The sequence below is a fragment of the Panicum virgatum genome, chromosome 8K (assembly GCF_016808335.1).
Source record: "Panicum virgatum strain AP13 chromosome 8K, P.virgatum_v5, whole genome shotgun sequence".
NCBI lineage: Eukaryota > Viridiplantae > Streptophyta > Magnoliopsida > Poales > Poaceae > Panicum > Panicum virgatum.
Window position 1 is genome coordinate 37,522,242 of NC_053143.1, and position 25,849 is coordinate 37,548,090.

Genomic DNA, 25,849 nt, shown 5'->3' on the forward strand with positions numbered 1-25,849 from the left:
GAACAGGTTGATGGATAGGCTGTTAGGAGGTGCTGAGCGTGGCGAAGTCGATTTAGTGATGACTCCGAATCTCCGATGCTGTGATTTCGAACTTTTATTTGAGTCCAGTGGTGTATGCTAATGCTACTCGGTCTAGTCCAAGTTGGGCATTCATCCAACCATATCTTCAATTATGCGGTAAACAAATCTGTCTGATTTCTAGTTTTTACTGTCCATAGCAGCGCACTGGTATTCCGTACTGTATAAATTAAAGGCCAATTGTGGCATGAACTTACAAGTTTACAACTACAAATGCATACGGTTGGCGCCAGAAAACAACAAATTAAACGAGCATTATTCTCAACGTACTGCACCGGACTCGTCTGTCTGACATGCGGGCCCAGTGTGAGCGGGCCCACACGTCAGTGAGAGTGAGTCGCTCTGCAGTTTCGGAAACAACACGAGGAATCTTTATGCTGCCTTGAGCAAGTCGAGTGGGCGCAGCAACACACTTATTTACACGCGCGCAACACTATCACCTCGGCAGTGAACCCCGGCCCGAGCCCCACCAGCAGCCCCCACTCGCACCCCTCGCCTTCACCCTCGCCGTCCAGCCGGCGGCGGCGCACCACCTCCTCGAGGACGAAGATCACCGTTGGGCCGATCATGTTCCCGTACTCGGTGAGCACGCGGTGGCTGACCGCCAGCTTCCCGGGCTCCAGCCGGAGCACCTTCTCGTAGCTGTTCATGATCAGGTGGCTCCCAGGGTGCACCACCCAGAAGAGGCTGTTCCACCCGCTGCTCGCGAGGCCGAGCGGCGCCACGGCGGCGGCCAGGACCGGCTCGATGTTCTCGGCGACCAGCACCGGCACCTCGGGCGTCGCGAGGCTGTACCCGAGGCCGGCCGCGCCGAGGTCGACGGTGACGAGGCGCTCGGTGCCCGGGATCGTGGCCTGCGAGGCGGACACCATCTGGAACTCGGGGCGCTCTCCGGGCGCCCGCGGGTCGGCGCCCACGACGACGGCGCCGGCGCCGTCGGCGAAGATGGCGTGCGCAGCGGGGCCCTCGGGGCGCGCCTCGTCGGGGCCGTGGAAGGCCATGGCGCTGAGCACGTCGGCGCAGACGGCGAGGACGCGCGCGCCGCGGTTGTTCTCGGCGGCGTCCTTGGCGACGCGGAGCGCGCCGGCGCCGCCCGTGCAGCCCTGGAAGTAGATCATGGTGCGCCGCACGGTGGGGCGAAGGCCGAGGAGGGAGGCCACGCGGACGTCGATGCCCGGCATCTGCGCGCCGGAGCTGGTGCTGACAACGAGGTGGGTGATGTCGCCGGCCGGGCGGCCCCAGTCGGCGATGGCCTTCGCCGCGGCAGCCGCGGCGAGCTCGGGCAGGGCGGCCGCGACGGCTTGGAGCCTGGCGTCGATGGATGGGAGTGCGGGGTCCAGGATCTCCGGGTGGGCACGGAGGAGATCCTCGGTGATTTGGAAGTAGCGCTTCTTGACACCCACCGCCTCACCTGCGAACATTGAAGTTAGCATCCTAATTGTTAGAGTGAGCCATGGGGGATTGGGGGTGTCCATAAGGTAAAAGTGTGCTGCATACAAATAAAATAATTTCCTCTTATTTGAAACACTGTTTTCATATTTTAACAGAAATATCCATTCTAGATTATAGACTATATATACTTTTAGTTACTACAATGGGAAAAACCGGCATTTCAGGCTACACTATACAACGATCAAGATTAATTTCCTCCATCAAAGAATCATGAGTTTATTATTCGCATACTTTATTACTTGTTTCTTTTAAGAATGAGTGCTCGTAATGTTCTGGCAAAAATACTTTTTCCCTATAAAATGATTTTCAGTGTAGTAATAAACTTTGTTTTTATTTTTGCAAAAGACGAGTGCGTACAATTAAACATTTACTGCAGGTAGGTTATAATGTTCAGATCCAACCGAAATATATAACTTCATATAAAGTAGTAACTAACATCAGGGAAAATTTTCTCGGTGGTACAAAAAAAAGAGAAAACTGATAAACGTATTTCTGGGTTGGGTCCTTTTTTTAATTGACTGGTAAACATTTCGGCCCTTTTGAAATTCCATCTCCGAAAAAGCCCGGTAGAGGTGGGCTGGGGTAAAAGGCCTAGGACGTCCAGTCGTGGGCCCGTTGTGTGGCAGCTAGCAAATAACCCAGCTGCCAATCCAATCCCGGGGAGAATGGAGTGTAGGGAGAAGAAAGGGATATGTCATCTTCTCTATGCACACTACGGAAACCGGTAATTCGCCGTGTGCCTAAGAGTTTGCCGTGCGCAAATCATCGGGCACACGGCGAAGAGAGCCTTTGTCGTGGGCCAAATACAGAACACACGGCCAAAATAAAACACACGGCGAAAGGAGGCTTCGCCGTGTGCCCTAACCTTAGCACACGGCCAACCGATTTATTTGCCGTGTGCCACAGACCGGCACACGGCAAAGATAGCGCCACGTGGCCCGACGTTCACGGCCGGTCAACGCTGTCATATTTTGCCGTGTACCTCCGTTAGGCACACGGCGAATCGACCTCTTTGCCGTGTGCCACATGGAGGCACACGGCAAATATAGCGCCATGTGGCCCGACGATCACGGCCGGTCGACACTATCATATTTTGCCGTATGCCCCCGTTAGGCACACGGCGAATCGACCTCTTTGCCGTGTGCCACATGGAGGCACACGACAAACATAGCGCAATGTGGCCCGACGATCACGGCCGGTCGATGCTGTCATATTTTGCCGTGTGCCCCCGTTAGGCACACGGCGAATCGACCTCTTTGCCGTGTGCCACATGGAGGCACACGGCAAACATTAAAGTTTGCCGTGTGCCACTACCTTGGCACACGGCAAAATAAACAAAATGCTACGAACTTACTGACAATCGAACTTGTGGCTTAGAGTTTTATAAATTCCATAAAATCGAAACGTAGTATGAAAATTATGAAATTTGTCAAGCGGTCATAATATCATGCAAGGAGGCTAAGGTAAAATTTTGATTGCATTTCTAATTTTTTTTACAAACGCTGCTTAACAAACTTGAGTTTCTCCGAAAAAGATCTATATAGTTTCTAAGATTGCAGTTACGTCTGTACGCGAAATGATGTTCAAATTATAATTTGTGTTCCAAATTTTTTCTATAGACAATAAACCACATGAAGTAGTTCATGTTCAATTATGGAAATTTTTTGGACTTGTTTGCCATTTTTTGAATTTTTTAGTAATATTAGAATTTAGGTGAAAATAATGAAATTGAGCTATATATGCATAAAATAATGAAAATTTTTCAAAGAAGCATTTCATATGCAATGTTTAGAGAGTTTGGTAATATTTTTCAATATACATTTCATTAAATTTAGTGAAACATGTTTTAAAAACAAATTAGTTGACTACATGAAATAACAGAAATTCATTTTCCAGTATTTGCCGTGTGTTTAGGTTTAGGCACATGGCGAAGTTTATATGTTTGCCATGTACTAAAATCTGTGGCACACGACAAAGATGAATTTGAAAACAAAAAAAAGAAAAAAAATTGTCGTGTGTCCCAGATCGGACACACGGCGAACTCCCGCGCACTTATTAGCTCTCTGGCTCACTCTCGCTCTCTCTCAGCTCTCTCTCACTCTCTCGCTCACTTGCTCCCCACCGCCGCGCCGGACGCCCCGCCCCGCCGCCGCGCCTGCGCGCCGGCCCGGCCCGGCCCCGCCGTCGCTGCGTGGCGCGCAGCGCCGTCCTGCAGCCGCCCCGCCCCTCTGCCCCGGCGCCGCGCCGCCACCGTGGCCCTGCCCCGGCCCAGCCTCGCCGCCGCCCCTGCGCACCAGCCCGGCCCCGCCCCACCGCCGCTGCGTGGCGCGCAGCGCCGTCCCGCAGCCGCCCCGCCCCTCCGCCCCGGCGCCACGACGCCACCGCGGCCCTGCCCCGTCCCCGTCCCGCCGCGCCGCGCCCGCCGTCGCTGCTGGAGCCCGCGCGAGGTCTCGCGTCGCCCGCCGTCCCTGCTGGAGAGCCGCCCGCCGCCGTCTCCTGTGCCTGACCTCCGGCGCCATCCCCAGCTCCTCCTGCCACGCCATCCCGCGAGGAGGTCCAGCGCCGCCAGGCCCAGGCTCTCGTACTGCCGCGCCACCGTCCGCGAGGAGGTACGCATCAATCTCTCTCCCTATTGTTTTCTGAACTAAATTTGTTTTATGAATTCAATTACTGAACAATTGAACCTGGATATTCTAATTTCCATTGATTAATCTAAATGAAATTCACTACTACAAAACAGGCCTTTGTTCCTGGCCATTTGTCCCGGCAGCCTTTGGGCCCGGGACAATAGGTGGCTTTTGTCCCGGGTCCAACGGCTAGCCGGGCCAGCGGGGGGGGACGGGGGCCTTTTGTCCCGGTTGGAGACACCAACCGGGACAAAATGGGAGCCTTTTGTCCCGGTTGGTGGTTCCAACCGGGACAAAAGGCCCGCGTAGCCTTTTGTCCCGGTTGGAGGCACGAACCGGGACAAAAGTCCCCCCTTTTGTCCCGGTTCGTGCCTCCAACCGGGACAAAAGGCCTTGCGCCCCTTATCCCCTTCCCTCTCCCCCCGCCCGAGCCATTCAGCTCACTTGTTTTCTTGCTGTTCTTGGCTCGGGATAGAGGAGTTCTTGCTCATTTCTTCACCACATTTGTGAAGATCTTTGATTCCCCGTCCATCCATCTGCTCTAAAGGTTTGGGGCTTGTTTTTCTCTTCTTCCTTGGCTTGTATAGCTCATTTCATACTTTAGAAATAGAGAAAATGTGTAGCTAGCTCATTTCTTGGACATTTAGCTAGCTAGATTGTATATGTAGGTGTAATTTTCTTTTAGATTTAGATGAGTATATGGATAGTAGAAATTTTTAGAATGAGTGTAGATACTTCATGTGATGTACTTGTATATATGACCATATTGTGGATAGTTGATTTTTTTATTCGTGAATGAATTAATGAAATGAGTATATTATAGAATTTTTTGTATTATGAATGGATTATTTTGACACTCTAGTGATGTATTTAATCAGGCTCACATTGAAACCATCTAGAAGCTAAAAAAATCTTTATTTCGAAACAAGTATACGTCGTTAATCTCCATCCAACGGTGATGGCACTACCTTTCAGGGATACACGATGCGCTATAAGGACGTCGCAAATCGGTTGGTCGCATCACCAGCACTTCCGATTGATAAGAAGACAGCATTTGACGCAGTCAGCATGCCGTTGTTGTACTGAGAGCATATGAACGAGCATGCTGCCTGTGCCATGTGCGGTGCCTATTAATCGTAAATGTTGGTGCTGCGACTAACCGATTGGTGACATCCTTGTACCGCACCGTGTCCCCCCGAAAGGCAGTGTCATCACCGCAGGGTTGAGGTTACTGACATATACATTTTCAGAAATAAAGGTTTATTTTTTTTCTAGAGGGTTTCTGGATATTGAAAAGAGTGTACTCCTGGAACTGAAGGGTGTCAAAGTAATTAGAAGTTATAGAGATTTCTTTCAATTAATTAGAGATTTCTTGAGGATTAATGATACATTTCATCTTTTTTATATAATTTCATTGTTATTTGCAAGAGTTATTAATCTGATCATTGTAATTGTAATAGTAAATAATTTTTGCTTTGTAATGGTAAGAATTTATAATTTTGTGGAAAATAAAGGTATTTTTCAGTAAAATATGGCTTCAGCAGCTGGAGGGAGTGGCGCCGGTGGGGTTGATCGGTGTCCTTCTGGAGAGAAGGGCACAACTCGAGTAGGTCGTCGGTCCAAAAAACCTAGTGCTTTTCATAGGGCAGCGCTCCGTTATTTGGAAAAAGAATATAGAGAATGCATGGCAAGGGGCGAGGAACCTCCGTTTGATCTTGAGGATTTATTGCGGCGTTACGGTTCGTCACCACCAAACTCGGAGGTTTCAGCTCCGCCATCTTATTCTGCGCCAGCAAGAAATCCGTTAGAACATTCTGCGTTGCAACGCAAGGACGGTTGAAAACCTATGTGTTGTTGACCGAATTTTTAAATTTCATGTATAGTACTCCTTTGTTAAGTTCTGTAATGGATTAAGTACCCCTTTTAATTAATCAAGATGTATGATGGATATTGCATATCTTTTAATTATTCATGTTATGTTACATTTAGTTTAATTTAGGTTTGATATATTTTATTTATTCGATACGTGTAAAGAATTCAAATCGATTTATTTAAAATGCAGATGGACCGGTAATGGATGTACAATGCTGACCGACGTTCGAAAGAATTCATTGATGGCCTGCATTATTTTTTGTCTGTGGCTGAGGCAAACAAGCAGAATGGTTTTATGTGCTGCCCGTGTGTTCATTGCAACAATAACAAGGATTACTCATCTTCAAGAATCCTACACAGCCACATTTTCGCAAATGGTTTCATGAAAAAGTATGTTTATTGGACGAAGCACGGAGAACAGGGGGTTACCATGGAAGACAATGAAGAAGAAGATTTTGACGACCACTTTCCCGGGAATGCTGGAATCGGTGCATTCGATGACGATATTCCCATGGAAGAGCCCGAAGTAGATGTAGCAGAAAATGATCCCAGCGACGATCTGGGGCAAGCATTGCACAATGTGCAGGCAGACTGTGAGAGTGAAATGGAGAGGTTGAAGTTCCAGAAGTTGTTAGAGGACCACCATAAGTTGTTGTACCCAGATTGTCAAAATGGATTTAAGAAACTTGGCACCACCTTGGAGTTGCTGCAATGGAAGGCGACAAATGGTGTATCCGACAAGGGATTTGGTGAATTACTCAAACTTGTTAAAAAAATGCTTCCTAAGGACAATGAATTGCCTGCCACAACGTATGAAGCCAAACAACTTGTTTGCCCTTTGGGACTGGAAGTGCAAAAGATACATGCATGCCCCAACGACTGCATCCTCTACCGAGGCGAGTACGAGAATTTGGATGCATGTCCCGTATGCAGTGCATTGCGTTACAAGATTAGAAAAGATGATCCTGGAGATGTCGAGGGGGAGCCTCCCCGGAAGAGAGTTCTTGCGAAGGTCATGTGGTATTTGCCTATAATACCACGTTTGAAGCGTCTGTTTAGAAATAAAGATAATGCTAAGTTGATGCGATGGCACAAAGAGGAACGCAAGAAAGACTCGATGTTGAGACACCCCGCTGATGGGTCGCAGTGGAGAAAAATAGATAGAACGTACCCTAAATTTGATTTGGATGCGAGAAACATAAGGTTCGGTTTGAGTACGGATGGCATGAATCCTTTTGGTGAGATGAGCAGTGGTCATAGCACTTGGCTTGTGACTCTTTGTCTGTACAATCTTCCACCATGGCTATGCATGAAACGAAAGTTCATCATGATGCCAGTGCTTATCCCGGGTCCAAAGCAGCCCGGAAATGACATTGATGTGTACCTAAGACCATTGGTCGAAGAACTCTTATTGCTCTGGGGCGATGAAGGTGTACGGATGTGGGATGAATACAAACAGGAAAACTTCAACCTACGAGCATTGCTGTTCGTAACGATCAATGACTGGCCTGCTCTTAGTAACTTGTCAGGACATTCGAACAAGGGATACAAAGCATGCACACACTGTTTAGATGATACCGATAATATATGGTTGACTCACTGTAAGAAGGTTGTATACATGGGTCATCGTCGGTTTCTTCCCATCAGGCATGCGGTACGAAAGAAGGGCAAGCATTTCAAAGGCCAAGCGGACCACCGAACAAAACCGATGCACCGTAGTGGTAAAGACGTCTTCAACATGGTAAAAGATCTAGAAGTTGTTTTTGGAAAGGGATCTGGTAGCCAACCTGTTCCGAACGAAAACGGAATGGCGCCCATGTGGAAGAAGAAATCTATATTTTGGGAGCTACCATATTGGGAAGTCTTAGATGTTCGTCATGCAATTGATGTGATGCACCTCACGAAGAATTTTTGCGTCAACCTGATAGCATTCTTGGGAGTGTACGGAAAGACAAAAGATACAGTAGAAGCACGTCAAGAATTGCAACGTATGGAAGAACGAGATGCCTTACATCCACAACAGCGAGATAATGGACGACAATACTTAAGTCCTGCCAGCTATACTCTTAGCAAGGAAGAGAAAGAAACCATGTTTGACTGCTTGAGCAGTATAAAGGTTCCATCTGGATACTCATCCAATATAAAAGGAATCTTAAATTTGGCAGAGAAGAAATTTACAAATCTCAAGTCCCATGACTGCCATGTGCTTATGACCGAACTTCTTCCGGTTGTGCTGCGGGGGATTCTACCTGATAACGTCCGGTTAACCATCGTGAAGATATGTGCCTTCCTCAACGCAGTTTCTCAGAAGATAATTGACCCAGAGAATTTGATAAAGCTGCAAAACGATGTGGTGCAATGTCTTGTTGGCTTTGAGCTGATATTTCCACCATCTTTCTTCAACATCATGACACATCTTCTAGTGCACCTTGTCAAAGAGATTGATATTCTCGGACCAGTATTTCTACACAACATGTTCCCATTCGAAAGGTTCATGGGGGTACTCAAGAAATGTGTTCGTAATAGAGCTCGTCCAGAAGGAAGCATCGCCAGTGCCTACGGAACTGAGGAGGTCATTGACTTTTGTGTTGACTTTATTGATGACCTTAAACCGATTGGGAGTCCCTGAATCGCGATATGAGGGGAGACTAACTGGAAAGGGTACATTAGGAAAGAAATCTTATGTCTGCACAGATGATTTCTCATTCAAGAAAGCGCATTATACGGTTCTTCAACAATCATCCTTGGTTGACCCATATATCGAGGAACACAAGAAAATTTTGCTCTCCAATTTCCCGGAAAAGTCTGAGGCATGGATTACACGTGAGCATATGAACACTTTCTGCAGCTGGTTGTGGAAGCATCTAATGCATAACATGGATATAAGTGAACAACTGTTCTTATTGGCTAGGGGACCATCTTGGAATATCTTAACATACCAAGGGTACGAGATAAATGGAAACACATTTTATACGATAGCCCAAGATAAAAAGAGTACCAACCAATACAGCGGTGTTCGTATGGATGCCACGGACAATAATGGAAAAAAGACACATATTACGGCTACATTGAAGAGATATGGGAGCTGGATTACGGTCCCAATTTCAAGGTGCCTCTATTTCGTTGCCAATGGGTTAAGCTATCTGGAGGAGGGGTAACAAAAGATGAGTATGGGATGACAATAGTTGATCTCAACAATCTTGGGTATAGAGATGAGCCATTTGTCCTAGCCCAGGATGTCGCTCAGGTTTTCTACATTAAGGACATGTCCAGCAAGCCAAAGAAGGGGATCAACAAGCAAAAGGATGAGCCTAAGCGACACATAGTTCTATCAGGAAAGAGAACACATCGTTGGAGTGGAGGACAAGACAGACTTTTCAGAAGAATATAATAATTTTGTTGCCATTCCACCTTTCGAAGTAAATGCTGATCCATGCATCCTGCTAGACAATGATGATGCTCCATACTTGCGCCGTGATCATAATCAAGGGACATTTGTGAAGAGAAAGTCTGTTACCACTAATCCTTCATGTACTTGAATCATTTTATATTATTGTATAAAAACATAATCGCAATTCGAATATTTTTATTATATATGTACTGTATAATTATACTTTATGTGTTATTTATATTATTTTATATATTTTTCACTTAATTACTAGACTCAATTATAATTTTCATTCAATAATGGATTACTCAACTAATTTTATTTATTTCATGAAATTACATTCACATTAACACACTATACTCTCTCACTAACACACACAATCTCACTAACACACACTATCTCTGAAACTCACACACTACTCATTAATATCATGAAATTGCTTAATTTTATCTAAAATTCACTTTTTAAACGTTAATATCGTGATAGAATCCACTTTCTATCGAAAAGCAACAGTTTGAAAAAAAATTTCACCTAATATATTTTTGCATGGTCAAAATAACAAATATGATTTCAAAAAAGTTAGATATTTCATTGACCCAATCACTTGACTGAAAATTAATTATTTTTGTTGCGTGTATCAAGTTTATATAGAGATAAGAAATTTTGTTCCATAATTTTTGGAATCATAATTTTATTAACTGAATTAACAAATGAAAGCCAATTTTAAAAGAGAAGTAAAAAAAACAAAAACAAACATAACATTAGGCGGGAACGAGGGAAAACGGGCCCCTTTTGTCCCGGGTGGTAGATCTACCCGGGACTAAAGGTGGGCCGTGGGCTGGGAATTTTCCCGGCCCACCCAAAAACCCCTTTTGTCCCGGGTGAATCCACCACCCGGGACAAAATGTCCTTTTGTCCCGGGTGGTGGCTTCACCCGGGACAAAAGGGGGGGGGGGACTTTTGTCCCGGGTGAAGCCACCACCCGGGACAAAAGGTCCTTTTGTCCCGGGTGGTGGATTCACCCGGGACAAAAGTCCCCCCCCCATATATTTCCTAGCTTCCTCCCTCCTTCGCCCTTCCTCCCTCCCGCCGTCCGTTCCCCTGCTCCCCCCACCGCGAGCTCCCCGAGCACCGCCGCCGTCGACGTCGCCGCCCAGAGCCCCGCCGCGCGAGCCCACGTCACCGAGCGCCGTCGTCCCTGCGAGTGCCGCCGCCGTTGACGTCCGCCACCCTCGTCTTCGCCGCCCCCGGCCTCCACTCCGCGCGCGCATTGGTATACTAGCAAGCTGTTGTAAAAAAAATTCGTCTTTCATCGTATTATTGGTATTGCGCACCGCATTGGACATGGAGGATCTGATAGTGTTAGAATCGATTGATGAATGACTATGATCAGGAGCTAATTATTGTTTTCAGCGTCTTGAGCTTTGAAGTAATTTATTTAAAGGTTGAGCAGTAACATGCTACCAGAAGAAATTAAGGTACTACTAATAGATGGATCACTGATCTAGCATTGTGGAACAATAACTATGTAGATAATTTTTACCAGAATTCTGGCAATTGTCGAATGTAGTAAATGTTAGCAAGGCATTAGGTATTGTTAGAAACAGAACTACCGGAAATAGGTAGCATCATATACTTGTGAATTGTAAGTAAACCATCATGAGTTATTAATTCTTATTAGTCCATATTTGTACATATCCCGCTCATGAATTTTTTTATGAAAGGCACAGTTTTGAAAGCAGAAAAAGTAAAACACTACTCTGCTTTTCTATGTGCATGAATAGTATGCTCATCTTTTGATGGATCACGTCAAATATTGTACATGAATCTGTATTTGCAACCTTCTTTTTTTGATAGTTATTTGCAACCTTCTTGGTTAACTAGACAAAGTTCCTGAGTTATTTGCAACCTTCTTGGTTATTTTGACATGGAGAGAGTATCATATACAACTTATGGACCCAATTCAATAAAGCCTAGCAAGGAAGCCCCAAATGCAAAAGAATCATTCTCTCCGTCTCTGCTCATAGCTCGCCCTGAGCCCACGTCCCCCCCCCGGCTCCGCGTTCGCCCCAGTGCGCCTCCGGCCCTCGGCTTTGAGCCCTTCGCCTTCGGCCCTCGGCCCTCCGCCTATCCCCAGCCGCAAATTTCTGGAGTGGATTATTTAGATAATTTTTAAGGGTTTTATTTGTATTCATATTTTAGTTATGATGGACCCGCGACACACAGACGCGGAAGACGAACAGTTCCTGTTGAATATGATTGGCGAAGGTCAAGGAGATGTCGCTGAACAAGCTGATGATGGCAGCAATACCGACATATATTTGAATATGTCCGGTGATGGAATTGAGGCACCATCTATTCAGGATGACGCTGCTGCTGAATAAAGTGCTAATGTACATATCAAAACTATACTTATTTGTAGTGACAATCATATTTTCATCTGAATCTATATGAATACTATGAATGTTTTTTTTATAGCCGTCTGGATCATCGTCGCAGCAGAAAAAGACGAAGCGAGGCCCAACAAAAAAACTGGAAGGGCGGTTCATTATAACGGAAGTTGGTCCAGATGGCGAACCGATCGCTCCAGAAGCTGCCGCCAAAAAATTCATAAGACAATCCGGATGTATTGTCAGGGACCACATCCCGATCAGCTTTAGGCTCTGGAAAGCTTCCAATCCAAGCGAGGAACGGGATGCGGTACCCGAAAGAGAAAAAGAATGGTGCTGGCGGGAGTTTAAGAAAAACTTCACGGTTCCAGCTGAATCCGAAGAGATATGCAAGCGCTGGACCCTGAGTAAGATGGCCGAACAACTGCGATCATTCAAGAAAATTTTGACGAAGAAATATATCAAGACCGGGACCACACCCGTATTTACCGGCGAGCTCGAAAAGCTCAGGGGTCACTGGGATGCATTTGTGGAATACAAGTCTTCAGAGCTTGGGCTTCAGAAGGTGCAGAAGGCCAAAGACAATGCCTCGAAGAAAGTGTACCATCACACTCTAGGCCAAGGAGGCTACAAGCTTGCAGTACCCAAATGGGAGAAGATGGAGCAGGATCTGCTTGACAGAGGCATCCGACCTGCGACCATGAACTGGCCTGAAAGGTCAAGGACCTGGTTTTATGGTCACGGGGGAAGCTTGGACCCATTGACTGGTGACTGCATCTATGGGCCAAACATCCAGCGAGCAGCCCAGAGACTACAGGAGGCCATACAAGCAGCGGCCGAGGGAACATTCCAGCCGGATAGAGAGAGGGACGATCTGACTTACGCCCTTGGGAATCCAGAGCATCCGGGCCGCACAAGAGGCAAAGGCGTGGTTCCGTGGAAGTATGGGTTCAGGGATTACATTGATTCATATAGAAGCCGGCAAAGAAGAAAGAATGATGAGCGGGAGCACCTACGAAGGCTAGAGGAACGGCTCATGTCACACGATCAAAGACTTGAGGAAGAGGTTCAACGCCAAGTGGCCGTAGCAATGAGCCAGCAACAGCAAGCGCAAACGTTGCCTCCAGAGCCTAGTGTCGCAGCCGATCACTTGTCTCAGCGGAAAAGCAGCTGCGCTTCCACAGACGTCGCCGCTGCCGAGCCCACGGGGATCCAGGCCGCAGTTGAAGCGTCGGCCCCGCAGCGATTTCCAGTGGATGAGATCACCCACCGGACACCTTGTGACCTGCAGACTGCTGTTAAGAACTTAATGTTCACTGTTGCGTACGGTACCGCCATGCCAACCGAACCAGGCGACGTGTACCACGGGCAGCAAATTCCGCCTAGATACACAAGAGTTGGCATGGAGCAGGTGTGCCAGGGTTTGGAGACGCTCGAGCTTGATATTCCTGGAGGCGATGGGGAGAGGACACTAGCAGAAGCCATTCATGGCTACATCCTATGGGATAAGCGCTACATTGTCCTAAAGTCGGATGATCAAACACCAAGACCGGCATCTCAGCATGCCTCTCCAAGACCGGCATCTCCGCAAAACTCCCCAAGGGCAGCACTGTCTCGGCAAGGTTCACCGGCACATTCTCCATCACCATCATCTCATGCACCGATGAACACTCAAGCGTCACCGTCGCCTCCATGGTCACCCCCTCCGCCGCCGGCAAAGAAGCAGAAACGGTCGCCGGCAAAGAAGGTAGCTGCACCGGCTAGGGAGCCTCCAAAGAAGAAGGAAAAGAAGAAGAAAACCAAGGAGGCTCCTATTAAACCCTGGGACATGAGCCTTGAAGAATGCGATCGGATAACTCAAGAAAGAGTTAAAGAGCACTTCAAGCCGAAGCCGAAGCCGGAGCCCGAGAAAGTCATAAATCCGAAAGATTTGAAATTTTTTAAGGGAATGTGCGAAGCAAATAAGAGAAAATTCATTCCGAGAGACCCCCCTTCAGACTACGAACGCACAATTATCAAAACTACTGAGAAAAAGAAGAGACAATCAAAGTCGTCGTCGTCCGACGTTCCACAACTCGGAGCCCAAAAGAAACAATCAATAGAGCCTCTCATAGTGGGACAGACGACGCAAGAACAAGACTTTGTTACATTTATGAAAGAATCAAACCTGACGGCCGCTCAGATTGCAGGGGGAGAAGATATTCCAAAGGCCGATGTGGTCGTCAAATGGACGTTTGAGATCGGCAAAACTCTTGTACCCCCCGAAGTAGTGTCTGTGCTTCCAACGCAAATGTATAAGCTGCACCAGCACTACATGCGTGCGATGGCCGATTGCATCTTCATGCAGGGTGCAAAGATTAAAGATGACGATTTCTTACAGGGGGAGGCCATTATATGGATAAACTGGGAAGAAATTTACCAACTATTCCATCAGGAGGCCCTCGACATCTCTATGGTCGGCTTGTGGGTTCTGTAAGTATTTTACTCTCCTTACGTATTGTTTTGCATGATCTCAACATACTGATCTCTTGATTTATTCGGTATCATGTATAATGGAGATACATACTTGCAGAAGGAAGGGATACTCTCACCGCGGCTTCATCGACCCAATTACTTGTAATTGGAGGCTTCTACGGGACAATCCCGATGACATATTCCAAAACTTGTTCAAGTACATAAGCGTTCATCACAAGCAAATGATATTGTTTCCTTACAACTTTGCGTGAGTGATTCCTTCCGTCTAACTCTTTCTATTCTATAATCGAATTGTTTAAACCTTAACTACCAAGAACTGCCTCCGTATAATCTTGCAGTGAACACTTTGTCCTAATTGTCATAATTCCCGAGAAGAGCCTACTCGTGGTTATGGATTCATTGAGGAGACCTCCAGAACAATACGAAAATCTTCTTAACATGATGAAAAAGTAATTCTACCACTACTCCGTCCATGACCGATAATTTGAATCACTTTGTTACTTGACTATAATTGTTCTAATCATGCACAGGGTTTGGAAAGAATTCGCTAAAAATCATCCAGGCAAATTTGACAAGGAATTGAAGATCAAGACAGATTTTCCGGTACGCGCTTGGATGATTCGTTGCACGATTCATTAGTTTTATTATATATTCATGTAAATACCTGATAATTTCTTCTCTCTTAAAGTGTATGAGGCAGAAACCAGGCACTGTATTGTGCGCATACTATGTATGCGAGAACATCCATGGTCTGGTAGGTCCTCCAAAGGGCTGGACAGATTGGGAGGAGGAAGTAAGTAAAAAAACTTGTTAATATTTGAACTCGTATTTTAATTAGTCGAAATTAATTATCCCCTTTTTCCATAGGTCGGGGAGATGCGCGATAAACTCATACCGGAGGAAAAGATTATGGCGATTCAAGAACAATTCTCCGGATTTATTGTTGAGCAAGTCCTCGATCCAAAAGGCGAATTCTACTATGATGGAATATCTAATATTGACAATCATAGTAAATATGACAATATACGCATATATATGTAATTAAGAACGAATATAACTATGTAAATATATATGTGTGTCTATGTATTAAATTTCTATTTATGAGTATGTATGTATGTATTAAATTTCCAAAAGGCGAATTCTACTATGTAATTAAGAACGAATATACCTATGCAAATATGATGGAGTATGTATGTGTTATATATAAGCACTCCAATAATATATATGTGTATATATATATTTATATAATATTGGTCCTAGACATTTTCATATGTAAAGGAATTCACATGTATAGATATGTGTATACATATATATATATATATAAGTGAATTAATTTATATATGAAAACTATCTAGGACAAATATTATATAAGTAACTATATATATATGTATATATTAGTGGAGATCATACACACTGAATTCCAATACATAAGTTTAATTGAAATGCAAAAGTATAATTAAAATAGAAAAAGAATTGAGAAAAGAAAAACATGAAAAAAAAGAGACCTTTTGTCCCGGTTGGTAACACCAACCGGGACAAAAGGGTGCGCCAGCCACGTGGGCGCTGGCTGCACCTTTTGTCCCGGTTGGTGTTACCAACCGGGACAAAAGGTCCTCTTTTGTCCCGGTTGCCACACCCGGGACAAAAGGGCACCCCCTTTTGTCCCGGACAGGCGTTCCCGGTTGGGAAACCGGGACAACAGCGGTTTCCCAACCGGGACAAATCAACGTTTTTGTAGTAGTGATTTCCTCATTATCTGTGAGACTAATTTAATCCACTACTACATTTTGCTATGCGTTATGATTATTTCCACTGATGGCTGTGCTCGGTATTGCCACTATCAGAATCACACTCTAAAGCTTGCAGTAAATAGTCCCGTGGCATGGCTTGCCTTTTTTAGGCTGGAATCGATAGGTCCAAAGTCTTATTTAGGCATTCATTCTAGCGCTCTGTATGTGTTTTTTTTCCTGGATTTGCTAGGATAAAATTTACCATGTGCTGGTTAAGCAAAAGGCGAAACGCTGAAACTCAGAGTCATAAGCTCCAGTAGGAAAATGGATTTTGAATTGAGAACATATTTCAGAGAGAACTATTTGTCCTGTCATCTTTCATTGTGCTTAGCAAGTATTTAAGTATTTAAGTACAAACTACAAAGACAGTTATCTATCGCCACTTTGCTTAGTAACAAGGCAAATACAATTAAAGATGATCAATATAGTGGATGTGATTGAAATATAATTCAAGGATAGTGACTTACAATTTAGGTTTATATCTAAGTTCAATATCAAATTCTTTACTCCTGGGACCATTTGTGATGCCAGCAAGCTCACGCTACCATTGTCTTTGGATGCTAAATCTAAATGGATTTCATACTGCTTGAGTATGCGTCGGGTGTTAATTTTTTTTGAGTCATGACATTGAAAATTTGACCTATACTTATGTTGTAATTGATGGAATTAGATTGGAACGAGAAGGAGAGAGGAGGACAAGGAAAAGGAGGCCATGCCGCGCACGTCGTTAAGCCCATAGGTGAGCGGCATAAGCAACCTCTCTTTCCGTGTTATGCATAAGCCCATAGGTGAGCGGCATAAGCCCATAGATCATGTAACTTAGGCGTCTCCCGTTCGAAAGAGATACGGTTCGAAATATGCAGCTCTTTGCATATATGGAACCGTATGTGTTTCGAATTGTCCACGTCATTTGGACAACCCAAGGGTGCGTAGATATGGTTAGTTTTCATGGTCAACTCCGATCCGTGCCAGAGTTTCGGCATCACCTCCCTGTTGTTCTCCGGATACACAATCTCCTTGACATGACGTGTATTTGGAGAGCAGCGGGGAGGTGCTGCCGAAATTCTGTCTCGGCTAGGAGTGGATCATGGAAACCAACCATATCTACGCATCATCGGGTGGGATTAGGACCTATCTTCACCTATTAGAGTTTGTTAGATATCGTGTATATGAAATCGATTTTTAAATTTCTTGCTCGTATGTTAAAGGATGGATGACCGTGAGTGGATGTACAAGGGCTGGCAGAGCGAACAAGAGTATATTGAGTTTGCTCTAAAGGTCAATGACTTTTTGGAAAAGGCATTTGATAGAGGACAGAGTAGAATGCCGTGTCCATGCACCAAGTGTCAAAATAGGATACATCAATCACAACTCACTATGGGTAAACATATTATCACAAATGGGTTTGTGGAAAACTATACCCGGTGGATCTGCCATGGTGAAGCCCATCGTGCGAGAGAAGAGGTAGTCAGACAATGCATCGATGATTATGATGCTGATGTCGGTTGCGCAGGCATGTTAGCAGACTTTCATGAAGCACACTTCGAAGAAGGACCTAGAGAGGAATCGCCAGAGCCTATGGCAAAGCAGTATTACGACATGTTGTCTGCGGCACAGAAACCACTTCACTAGCATACCAATGTTTCTCAGTTCGATGCTATTGCACGCGTATTGGCCCTAAAGTCTGAGTGTGGCATTAGTCGAGATGGCTTCGACAAAATGTTGACGGTTTTTGGTAGTCTGCTTCCAGAAGGACACATTCTTCCAAAGAGCATGTACGAGGCACAAAAACTTCTTCGTAGTCTTAAGATGCCATATGAGAAGATACATGCTTGTCCGAAGGGATGCATATTGTTTAGGAAAGAACATGCAGACACAAATTACTATACAAAATATAAATCATCTCGGTGGCTAGAGGTAGATTCTAGTGATGGTCAAAAGAAACAGCTCAAAATCCCCATGAAAATCGTACGGTACCTTTCATTCATACCGAGAATCCAACGTCTGTTCATGACCGAGGATTCAGCACAACAGATGAGATGACACAAAAACGGCAAACGCTACCGTCCTGAGAAGATGATACATACATTCGATGGTGAAGCATGGAAACATTTTGACAGGCGTCACACAATGAAAGCTCTGGAGGCTCGAAATGTATGTGTTGCGTTGGCAACAGATGGATTCAATCCTTGTGGAATGACGGCTGCCCCGTACAGTTGTTGGCCCGTGTTTGTTATCCCCCTCAACCTCCCCCCTGGAGTTATCTTTCAACGGCAGAACATATTCTTGTCGTTGATAATTCCTGGATATCCGGGGGATAATATGAGTGTGTATATGGAGCCTCTTATTGATGATTTGCTCCATGCTTGGGAGGAAGGTGTATGGACATATGACCGAGCTACAAAGACAAACTTCAAAATGCGAGTGTGGTACATGTACTCCCTGCATGACTTGCCAGTGTATGCGATATTCTGCAGCTGGTGTGTGCACGGGAAGTTCCCTTGCCCAGTATGCAAGGCAGCTATGAGGCTCATCTGGTTGGCGAAGGGTGGCAAGTATTCTTCGTTCGACAAGCACCGACAATTCCTCCCTATTGACCATCCATTCCGATGTGATATCAAGAACTTTATGAAAGGTGTCGTGGTTGATGAACCTCCACCACAGATGATGTCAGGTGTCGCGGTCCGTGAGTGGTTACAGTCGCTGAGGGTTAAAGAAGGTGGTGGTTTTGTGGGTTATGGTGAAGAACATGCCTGGACTCAGAAGTCGGGCCTGTGGAGGATTCCCTACATGGATGATCTTCTTCTTCCTCATAACATTGATATGATGCACTCGGAAAAAAATATTACTGAGGCACTCTGGGATACAATCATGGACATTCTTAATAAAACAAAGGACAATGTTAAGGCCCGAGTGGATCAAGCTAGTTTATGCGATAGACCAAAACTGAATATTCCGCCACCCAAAGATGGTAAGAAATGGAAAAAGCCTGCAGTTGAATTCGTCCTGAAGAAGCACCAAAGGAAAGAAGTACTAGAATGGTTCCAGACTTTAATGTTCCCCGATGGGTATGCAGTGAATCTAAGGAGAGGGGTGAACTTATCTACTATGCGAATCAATGGGCTGAAGAGTCATGACTACCACATATGGATTGAGCGGCTTCTTCCGGTGATGGTTCGAGGCTATCTCCCTGACCATGTCTGGCAAGTGCTGGCGGAGTTAAGCAATTTCTTCTGCCAGCTATGTGCTAAGGAGTTGTCTCGGGCTGTAGTTGAACAAATGGAAAAATTGGCCCCTGTGTTGCTTTGTAAGTTGGAGAAAATCTTTCCACCCGGCTTCTTCAATCCGATGCAGCACATGATTTTGCACCTTCCGTATGAGGCACGGAATGGGGGCCTGTTCAGGGACGTTGGTGCTACTCGATTGAGAGACAACAAAAAATCCTTTGAACCAAATGCAAAAATAAATGCAAAATAGAAGCTTCCATTGCAGAAGCATACATTCTAGATGAGGTCTCCAAATACACAACAAAATACTATAGTGAAACCCTTCCAAGCGTGCACAATCCACTCACTCGTTACAATGAAGCCGAAAATGAAATGAACCTCAGCCTATTCAAAGGGCAACTTAGAAGTGCAAGTGGTGCGACTCCTAAGGCCTTGCTCAATGAAGAGTTGCGCACTATCATGATGTTTGTGTTGACAAACCTAGTGGAAGTCGAGCCGTACATACAGTAAGTTCTCAACAAACTATTTCCTCGAGTATTAATTATTCTGCATCCAACCCCCTTTACCTCTCGTTTATATAGGGAATTTACTCAACAATTCTGGCGTCGTCGAAGAGATCCAACCCCGCAGGAAGTTGACGTCCTTCTTAAATCCGGTGCGGGACAAAGAGCCCCCGATTTCATTTCTTGGTTCAAGCACAAGGTATAACAAACCATCATGCTTGTTAGACATTTGAAGTTTCTTGTCCGTGCGAATAGTATGACAAATCATCATGCTTCTACCTGCAGGCCCAAAATGACGCGTCTTTGTGTCCCGAGTTGAGACAGGTTGCCAACGGTTGTGCCTATAGGGTCTTGTCATATTCCGGTTATGACGTTAATGGATATCGCTTTCACACAAGAAGCCACGAGCAGAGTCGGCTCAATCGAAGAACAACAAATTCCAGAGTTTGTACGACAGCCCTTGATGGGGTCGAGTATTATGGCGTAATTGAAGAAATCTATGAACTCACATTTCATGGTTGCAAACCTCTTAAGCCTGTCATATTCAAATGCCATTGGTTTGATCCTAACGAAGTGCGACGGACCCCTCATCTCGGCCTAGTCGAAATTCGCCAGTCATCAGTGTATCCAGGAGACGATGTGTATATTGTGGCTCAACAAGCCACGCTAGTTTATTATCTCTCATATCCGTGTAAAACTGACGATCGCCTTATGGGTTGGGACGTTGTGTACAAGGTATCACCACACGGTGAAGTACCTATTCCAAATAATGAGGATTACAACATAGACCCAAACACATATGACGGGAAATTCTTTCAAGAAGATGGGCTTGAAGGACATTTTGAGATAGACTTAACCGGAGTGATCGAAATGGAAGTACACGATGATGAAATGGTTGATGACGAGGACGCTGGTGAGGAGGTTCGTAATGCGAAGGACCTAGAATTACTTGAGCAATTACAATTAGGCAATGATAATGAGGATGAAATTCCACCGTTAGAGCACGGGCTTGAACTTCTCGACTTGCGTGATAGTGATGATGAGACATATGATCCAGCTAATCCCGATGAAGATGATTATTTCTAATACATGTATGATTTGTACTAATTGATTTATTAATATTACTTTCTAATTATGTCGCATTTATTTTCTTTCTCTTTATAAGATCGTTTTGTATATATGTGCTGATTGGTTTACTATTTTTAATTGCAGGTGATTGAAGAAAGATGCCGGGCGGCGGACTTCAACGATCGGTCGCCTCACTGTACAGAAGAATGATGCCACACTCGGATGCTGGTGAGGGCTCCGATAGGAGTTCCGGGTTGGGGCGAGGCAAGGGTCAAGGGAAGGGTGGACCCAAGAGGGGTTGAGGGAAGGGTGGAGGCAGGAGGCGTCGAGAGCCTTCGCTTGTACTGCTGTCTCAGGAGGAGGAGGAGGAGGAGGAGGAGGAGCCTGCCCAGGACCAGGAGCAGGAGCGGGAGGAGGAGGAGTGGCAGGCGGACGCGCAGGAGGAGGAGGGGGAGTTGTCTGAGGAGGACACGGCCGAGGATACCTCTACGCCGGCTGTCTGGTTGCGAGGTCCTTCGCGACTCCCAGATAGGCCGATACCTGTTGCCTTGCGCCCGCTGATTCGACCGAGCGGGGATATGTAAGTAATTTGACATGTTATTACTACTTTTTCATTTCCTAACTCGAAAATCACGGTACAAACTAATATTTTCTCTTAATCACTTTTGCAGGAGTTGGACTATCCTCAGTGGCGGTGCTCACAAATGCAAGGTCAACGGCATCCTGGGTCTTTTGTGCAGGGACCACTTCCCAGGCCTGGTCCACTATCAAGGACGGTACGAGCCGGCCTAGACGTGGGACCACTACATCGCCGCCAACAACGATCAGTTTGATCGGAGCGGCAGAGCCTTTGAGAACAAGGCGGAGCGGGTAAAGGGCGAGCTCTGGGTAAGTTTTCCCCGGCAAAAAATGGTCAATACATCACATTCATTGAACATTTTGTTAATAATGACATGATCCATTGTCTTTATATGCAGGATTTTTACAGCTGTGACGAGGGATACGAGGAGCGGGCGGCGATTGTGGCTCACAATCGATGCGTTAAACTCGTGAAAGACATGCATTATGAAGCGCAAGTCCAGTGCGTTATCAACTATTGTGCACATTTCCTAAAGCAGAAGATCGGGAAGACTGAGGCGAGGGATTTGAAGCTGACCCGAGAGCAATATTTACAGGTAAGTTCAAATTTATTATAAGATGAAAACATTGTTAAATGTCTCTCTTCTTACATGTCATGCATTTGATCACGTGTAGGTTCCTGCGTGGTGGTGTCGTAATGACACCGTGTGCTGGGAGCGCATAGTGGACAAGTGGTTCGACCCCGAGTGGCAGGCTTTGCACGACGCTGGCCGGCAGCGGTGATTGCTGATGCCAGGTCCAACGCACCATCAAGGCAGCCTCAACAACGACGAGTACAGGGCTAGATGGGTACACACTACACAGAGTCATTTCTCTAATCTAACGTTCAATTCAGCATAATTTGTAATCAACTTCTTCCTTTTTCGCAGTTGTCCTCACATGAAGGCCAGGAGTGCACCCCGTTCATGGGATGGGCTCTGGCCCGCAAGGGCAAGGTGACATCCAACGTCACCTACAACCCTGACGACCCGCCCTCGGCGTACAGCAAACCGTCCGTCCACAGTCGTATCCAGGCGTACACAGAGATGGGAAGACAGGTCCATGGGCCAGACTGGGATCCGAGGACCCAGCCCCTTGATGGAGAAGTCATTATGAGGGTGGGAGGAGGCAAGAAACATGGGCGCTACTACATTGGCGATGGCCTTGTAGATACGGCCAGCACTCCCACCCTCTCCCAGATTCGAGCGAGGAGCACGGCCAATAGCCCGGCCATACGCCCACGGCTGTCCGCGTCGCAGCTCCAAGTGCAGGAACTTCAGGTTATTTCTTATTTATTCATAGTTCTTTCGTTTTGTACATATATTTGCTTTGCATTGTAACATTGTCATGAACTATTGTAGCACCAAATGCAAGCGCAACAGGTGGCGTACGAGGCGGCACTGGCCGAAGAGAGGAGGATACGACAAGAGAACGAGCAGAAGTAGGCGGCCGAGATGGCCCAGATATACAACTACATTCGAGGTCTTTCTGTCCAAATGGGTAATCCCATCCCAGCCATGCAACTCCCTGTGGCTCCTGCTCCTACTACTCCTCCGGTGAGTATCTTGAAAACCCTTTAGTTTCTTTTGAAGTATTAGATACTTAGAGAACTTTAGACTTAGAGATTGTGACTTACATCGTTAACCAAGTTATATTCTTGGAAAAAGGCTGATTTCGTTTTGGATCTAGTGTGTTACATGATTGACCCATTTCCCTTTCGGATGAATTTGCTTGCTTGATCGTAGTGTGCTACTACCTCTCTACATCGGTTGGATCTTTAAACTCCTCTCATGAATTATGACTTGAGAATTTGCTTGTCTTACATTTTTTGCAGAATCTATCGGCGGCATCGAATACGCCAGAAATGTCGCCGGGCATCTCACCGACGATACCCCCACACCAGTTGTTCCCACCTCAGTTCGGCGTCCCACCACCGTTCGATGACCTACTGCAGCCATAAACTTGTCTATCTGTGTACTTATGGACTTGTAAACTTTTCATCGGACTTGTTGATTTGCATTGGACTTGTACTTTGTATTAAACTTGTGAATTAGAAGCTTTGTATTGCACTTATGATGTTTGTTGTCATATATAATGCCTTGCATGTTGTTTGTGATATATGTATTGATATATGTTGGAGTGTGGTCCTTTAAACCTAAAAAAACAAAAAAAAAACGGGGTTCCTTCGGTCGCTTTGCCGTGTGCCGTGGCCATGGCACACGGCAAAGTAACCGTATGGGCCGGCCTGGAAGCATACTTTGCCATGTGCCAAAACGCAGCACATGGCAAAGTGACCATCCTTCGCCGTGTGCCTGCCGCTCGGGCACACTGCGAAGCCTGAAGGTTTGCCGTGTGCCTGCCGCTCGGGCGCACGGCGAAGCCTGTAGGTTTGCCGTGTGTCCACAGCGCAGGCACCCGGCGAAGAGCCGCCGACGCCGTCAGCTGGGCGTGACGGCGTTTGCTCGTTTTTTTCGCCATGTGCCTATATATACACACGGCGAATAGGTTTGCCGTGTGCCCGACATTTGGCACACGGCGAACAAGGTCTTTGCCGTCCCCGTGGCTGCCGTCGGGGCTTTGCCGTCGGCCACCGTCGGCGAAGTCTTCGCCGTGTGCCTACGAGTCTTTGCCGTGTGCCTCGGGCACACGGCGAACTTGAGGTCTCCGGTAGTGGCAGATTACAGAAAGGGTAAGAATAAGGAACGGGTTCAGTGATCATGAGTTGAGGAGGCAGTGGAAAAGTCAGAAGAAAATTATTTTGGGTGGAAAAGTTAGAAGAAAATTATTTTGTCCAACAACTCACGTATGCAGGCAAGTACCGTCGTCACGTGGTTAGTACTGTGGGGTGTTGTATGTAATCATGTGAATGGAATATATCAACATGTGAAGGAATATCTTGATCAAAGCATTATTGCTGCTTTGAATCCGTCAAACCGAATATTATACACAGTTAGTACAAATAAACACTACCACCTAAAAATCTCAATACAAATTTGATTGTTCAAAACAAGAACACATATTTAAAGAGAGTTACATATGCTATACGTTGTAATAAATAAATTTTCTAGAAACTAATAAGTACCTGGCCAATGCCACCATCAATATTTATTTATTATTTTTTAACTAATTTATTTCATTATTAGGACCAACGCTACACGCAATATTTCATATTTAAGGGGTGTAAAGATCTAAGTGCTAATGTCCAAAATAGTGCTAAAACTTAGCACTATAATCCATCCAAACAGGAGTGCTAATGAGATGAGCTAAACTTTAGTTAAAACTCAAATACTTTAAACTTTAACTAAGACTCAGAAACTTTAGCAAGGGTACGGGTGTTAATAGATGCTAAAGTGTAGCATTTAACTTGAGTTCATCCAAACGGAGCCTTAAGTGTAGCATTTAACTTGAGTTCATCCAAACGGAGCCTTAGTGGATACCCAGGTTCTAGAAGGCTTCATTTCTTTTTATTTTTGGTTCTTGGTTATTCTGACCAAACGGTGAATCACTTGATTTAGCAGACAATAGAAATGAGCCAGATATAGCAGGCCAAAAGAGAGACTAATTTTTACTATAGCTGCGACGGCAACATTTCTATCGCCCTCTCAGAAAAACCGGAACGTGTGTGTACCGAACTTACATGCTTTCTTCATGGCGTCCTTGAGGTGGGCGAGATGATCGCTCTTGGTGACCCGGAAGTACCAGTCGGCGTACTCGTCCTGCGGGATGCAGTTGGCCGGGTTCGCCGTGCCGACGGCGAGCACGCACGCGGGGCCGTCGGCCCGCTGCTCCCACCGGAGCTGGTTGGCCTCCGGCGGCGGAGAAGAAGCTTGCGGAGACATCGACGGCCGGCCGGCGGGCACTGGATCGATCGGACGGGATTTGTCGGCCAGGAACAGCTCTGAGCTCGACAAGCTTTGTTAGACTTGGATGGATCCGGATCGGAGGGTTTCAACCGGTCCTTAAATTAGGCTGATGATGATCCGGTGGGAATCATCACCCGGCTTTGATGCTCTGCCGCTGGCTACCTCAGAAAACGTAAGTGTTTTGTGGCCGCAGTTTTGGCATCACGAGCTGCATATGCTAATAAAGAACTGTAGTAATGAGCTGGCTAGTCAGTAGTCTCACCCACCGACCGTGGTTGTTGGTGCCGGTCCACCAACTCTAACCATGCTCGTCCTCTGCATATTCTGTCAGAAAACTATATTTTTGGATTTGGACCTGCATGTCAGACATATAAAATACACATATGCCACACATGTCAAATATTCTAGTAAAATGAACATCTTTTCCCACCTTTCTGCCTTCCTGATCAGTGTTTGCGTTGCAACATGATTAAATATTCCACGCATGTGGAAAATTAA

General features: G+C 45.9%; 1 protein-coding gene across 1 annotated transcript; it reads right to left on the reverse strand.

Annotated features, from left to right (window-relative positions):
- Nucleotides 1-218: 218 nt before the first annotated feature.
- On the reverse strand, nucleotides 219-25,593 carry LOC120644542 (bisdemethoxycurcumin synthase-like). Its single transcript, XM_039921190.1, has 2 exons — nucleotides 25,126-25,593; nucleotides 219-1,489 (listed from the first exon to the last, which is right to left on the reverse strand). The coding sequence occupies exons 1-2, from the start codon at nucleotides 25,325-25,327 to the stop codon at nucleotides 492-494; spliced, it is 1,200 nt and encodes a 399-aa protein (XP_039777124.1). The 5' UTR covers nucleotides 25,328-25,593; the 3' UTR covers nucleotides 219-491.
- Nucleotides 25,594-25,849: the final 256 nt, after the last annotated feature.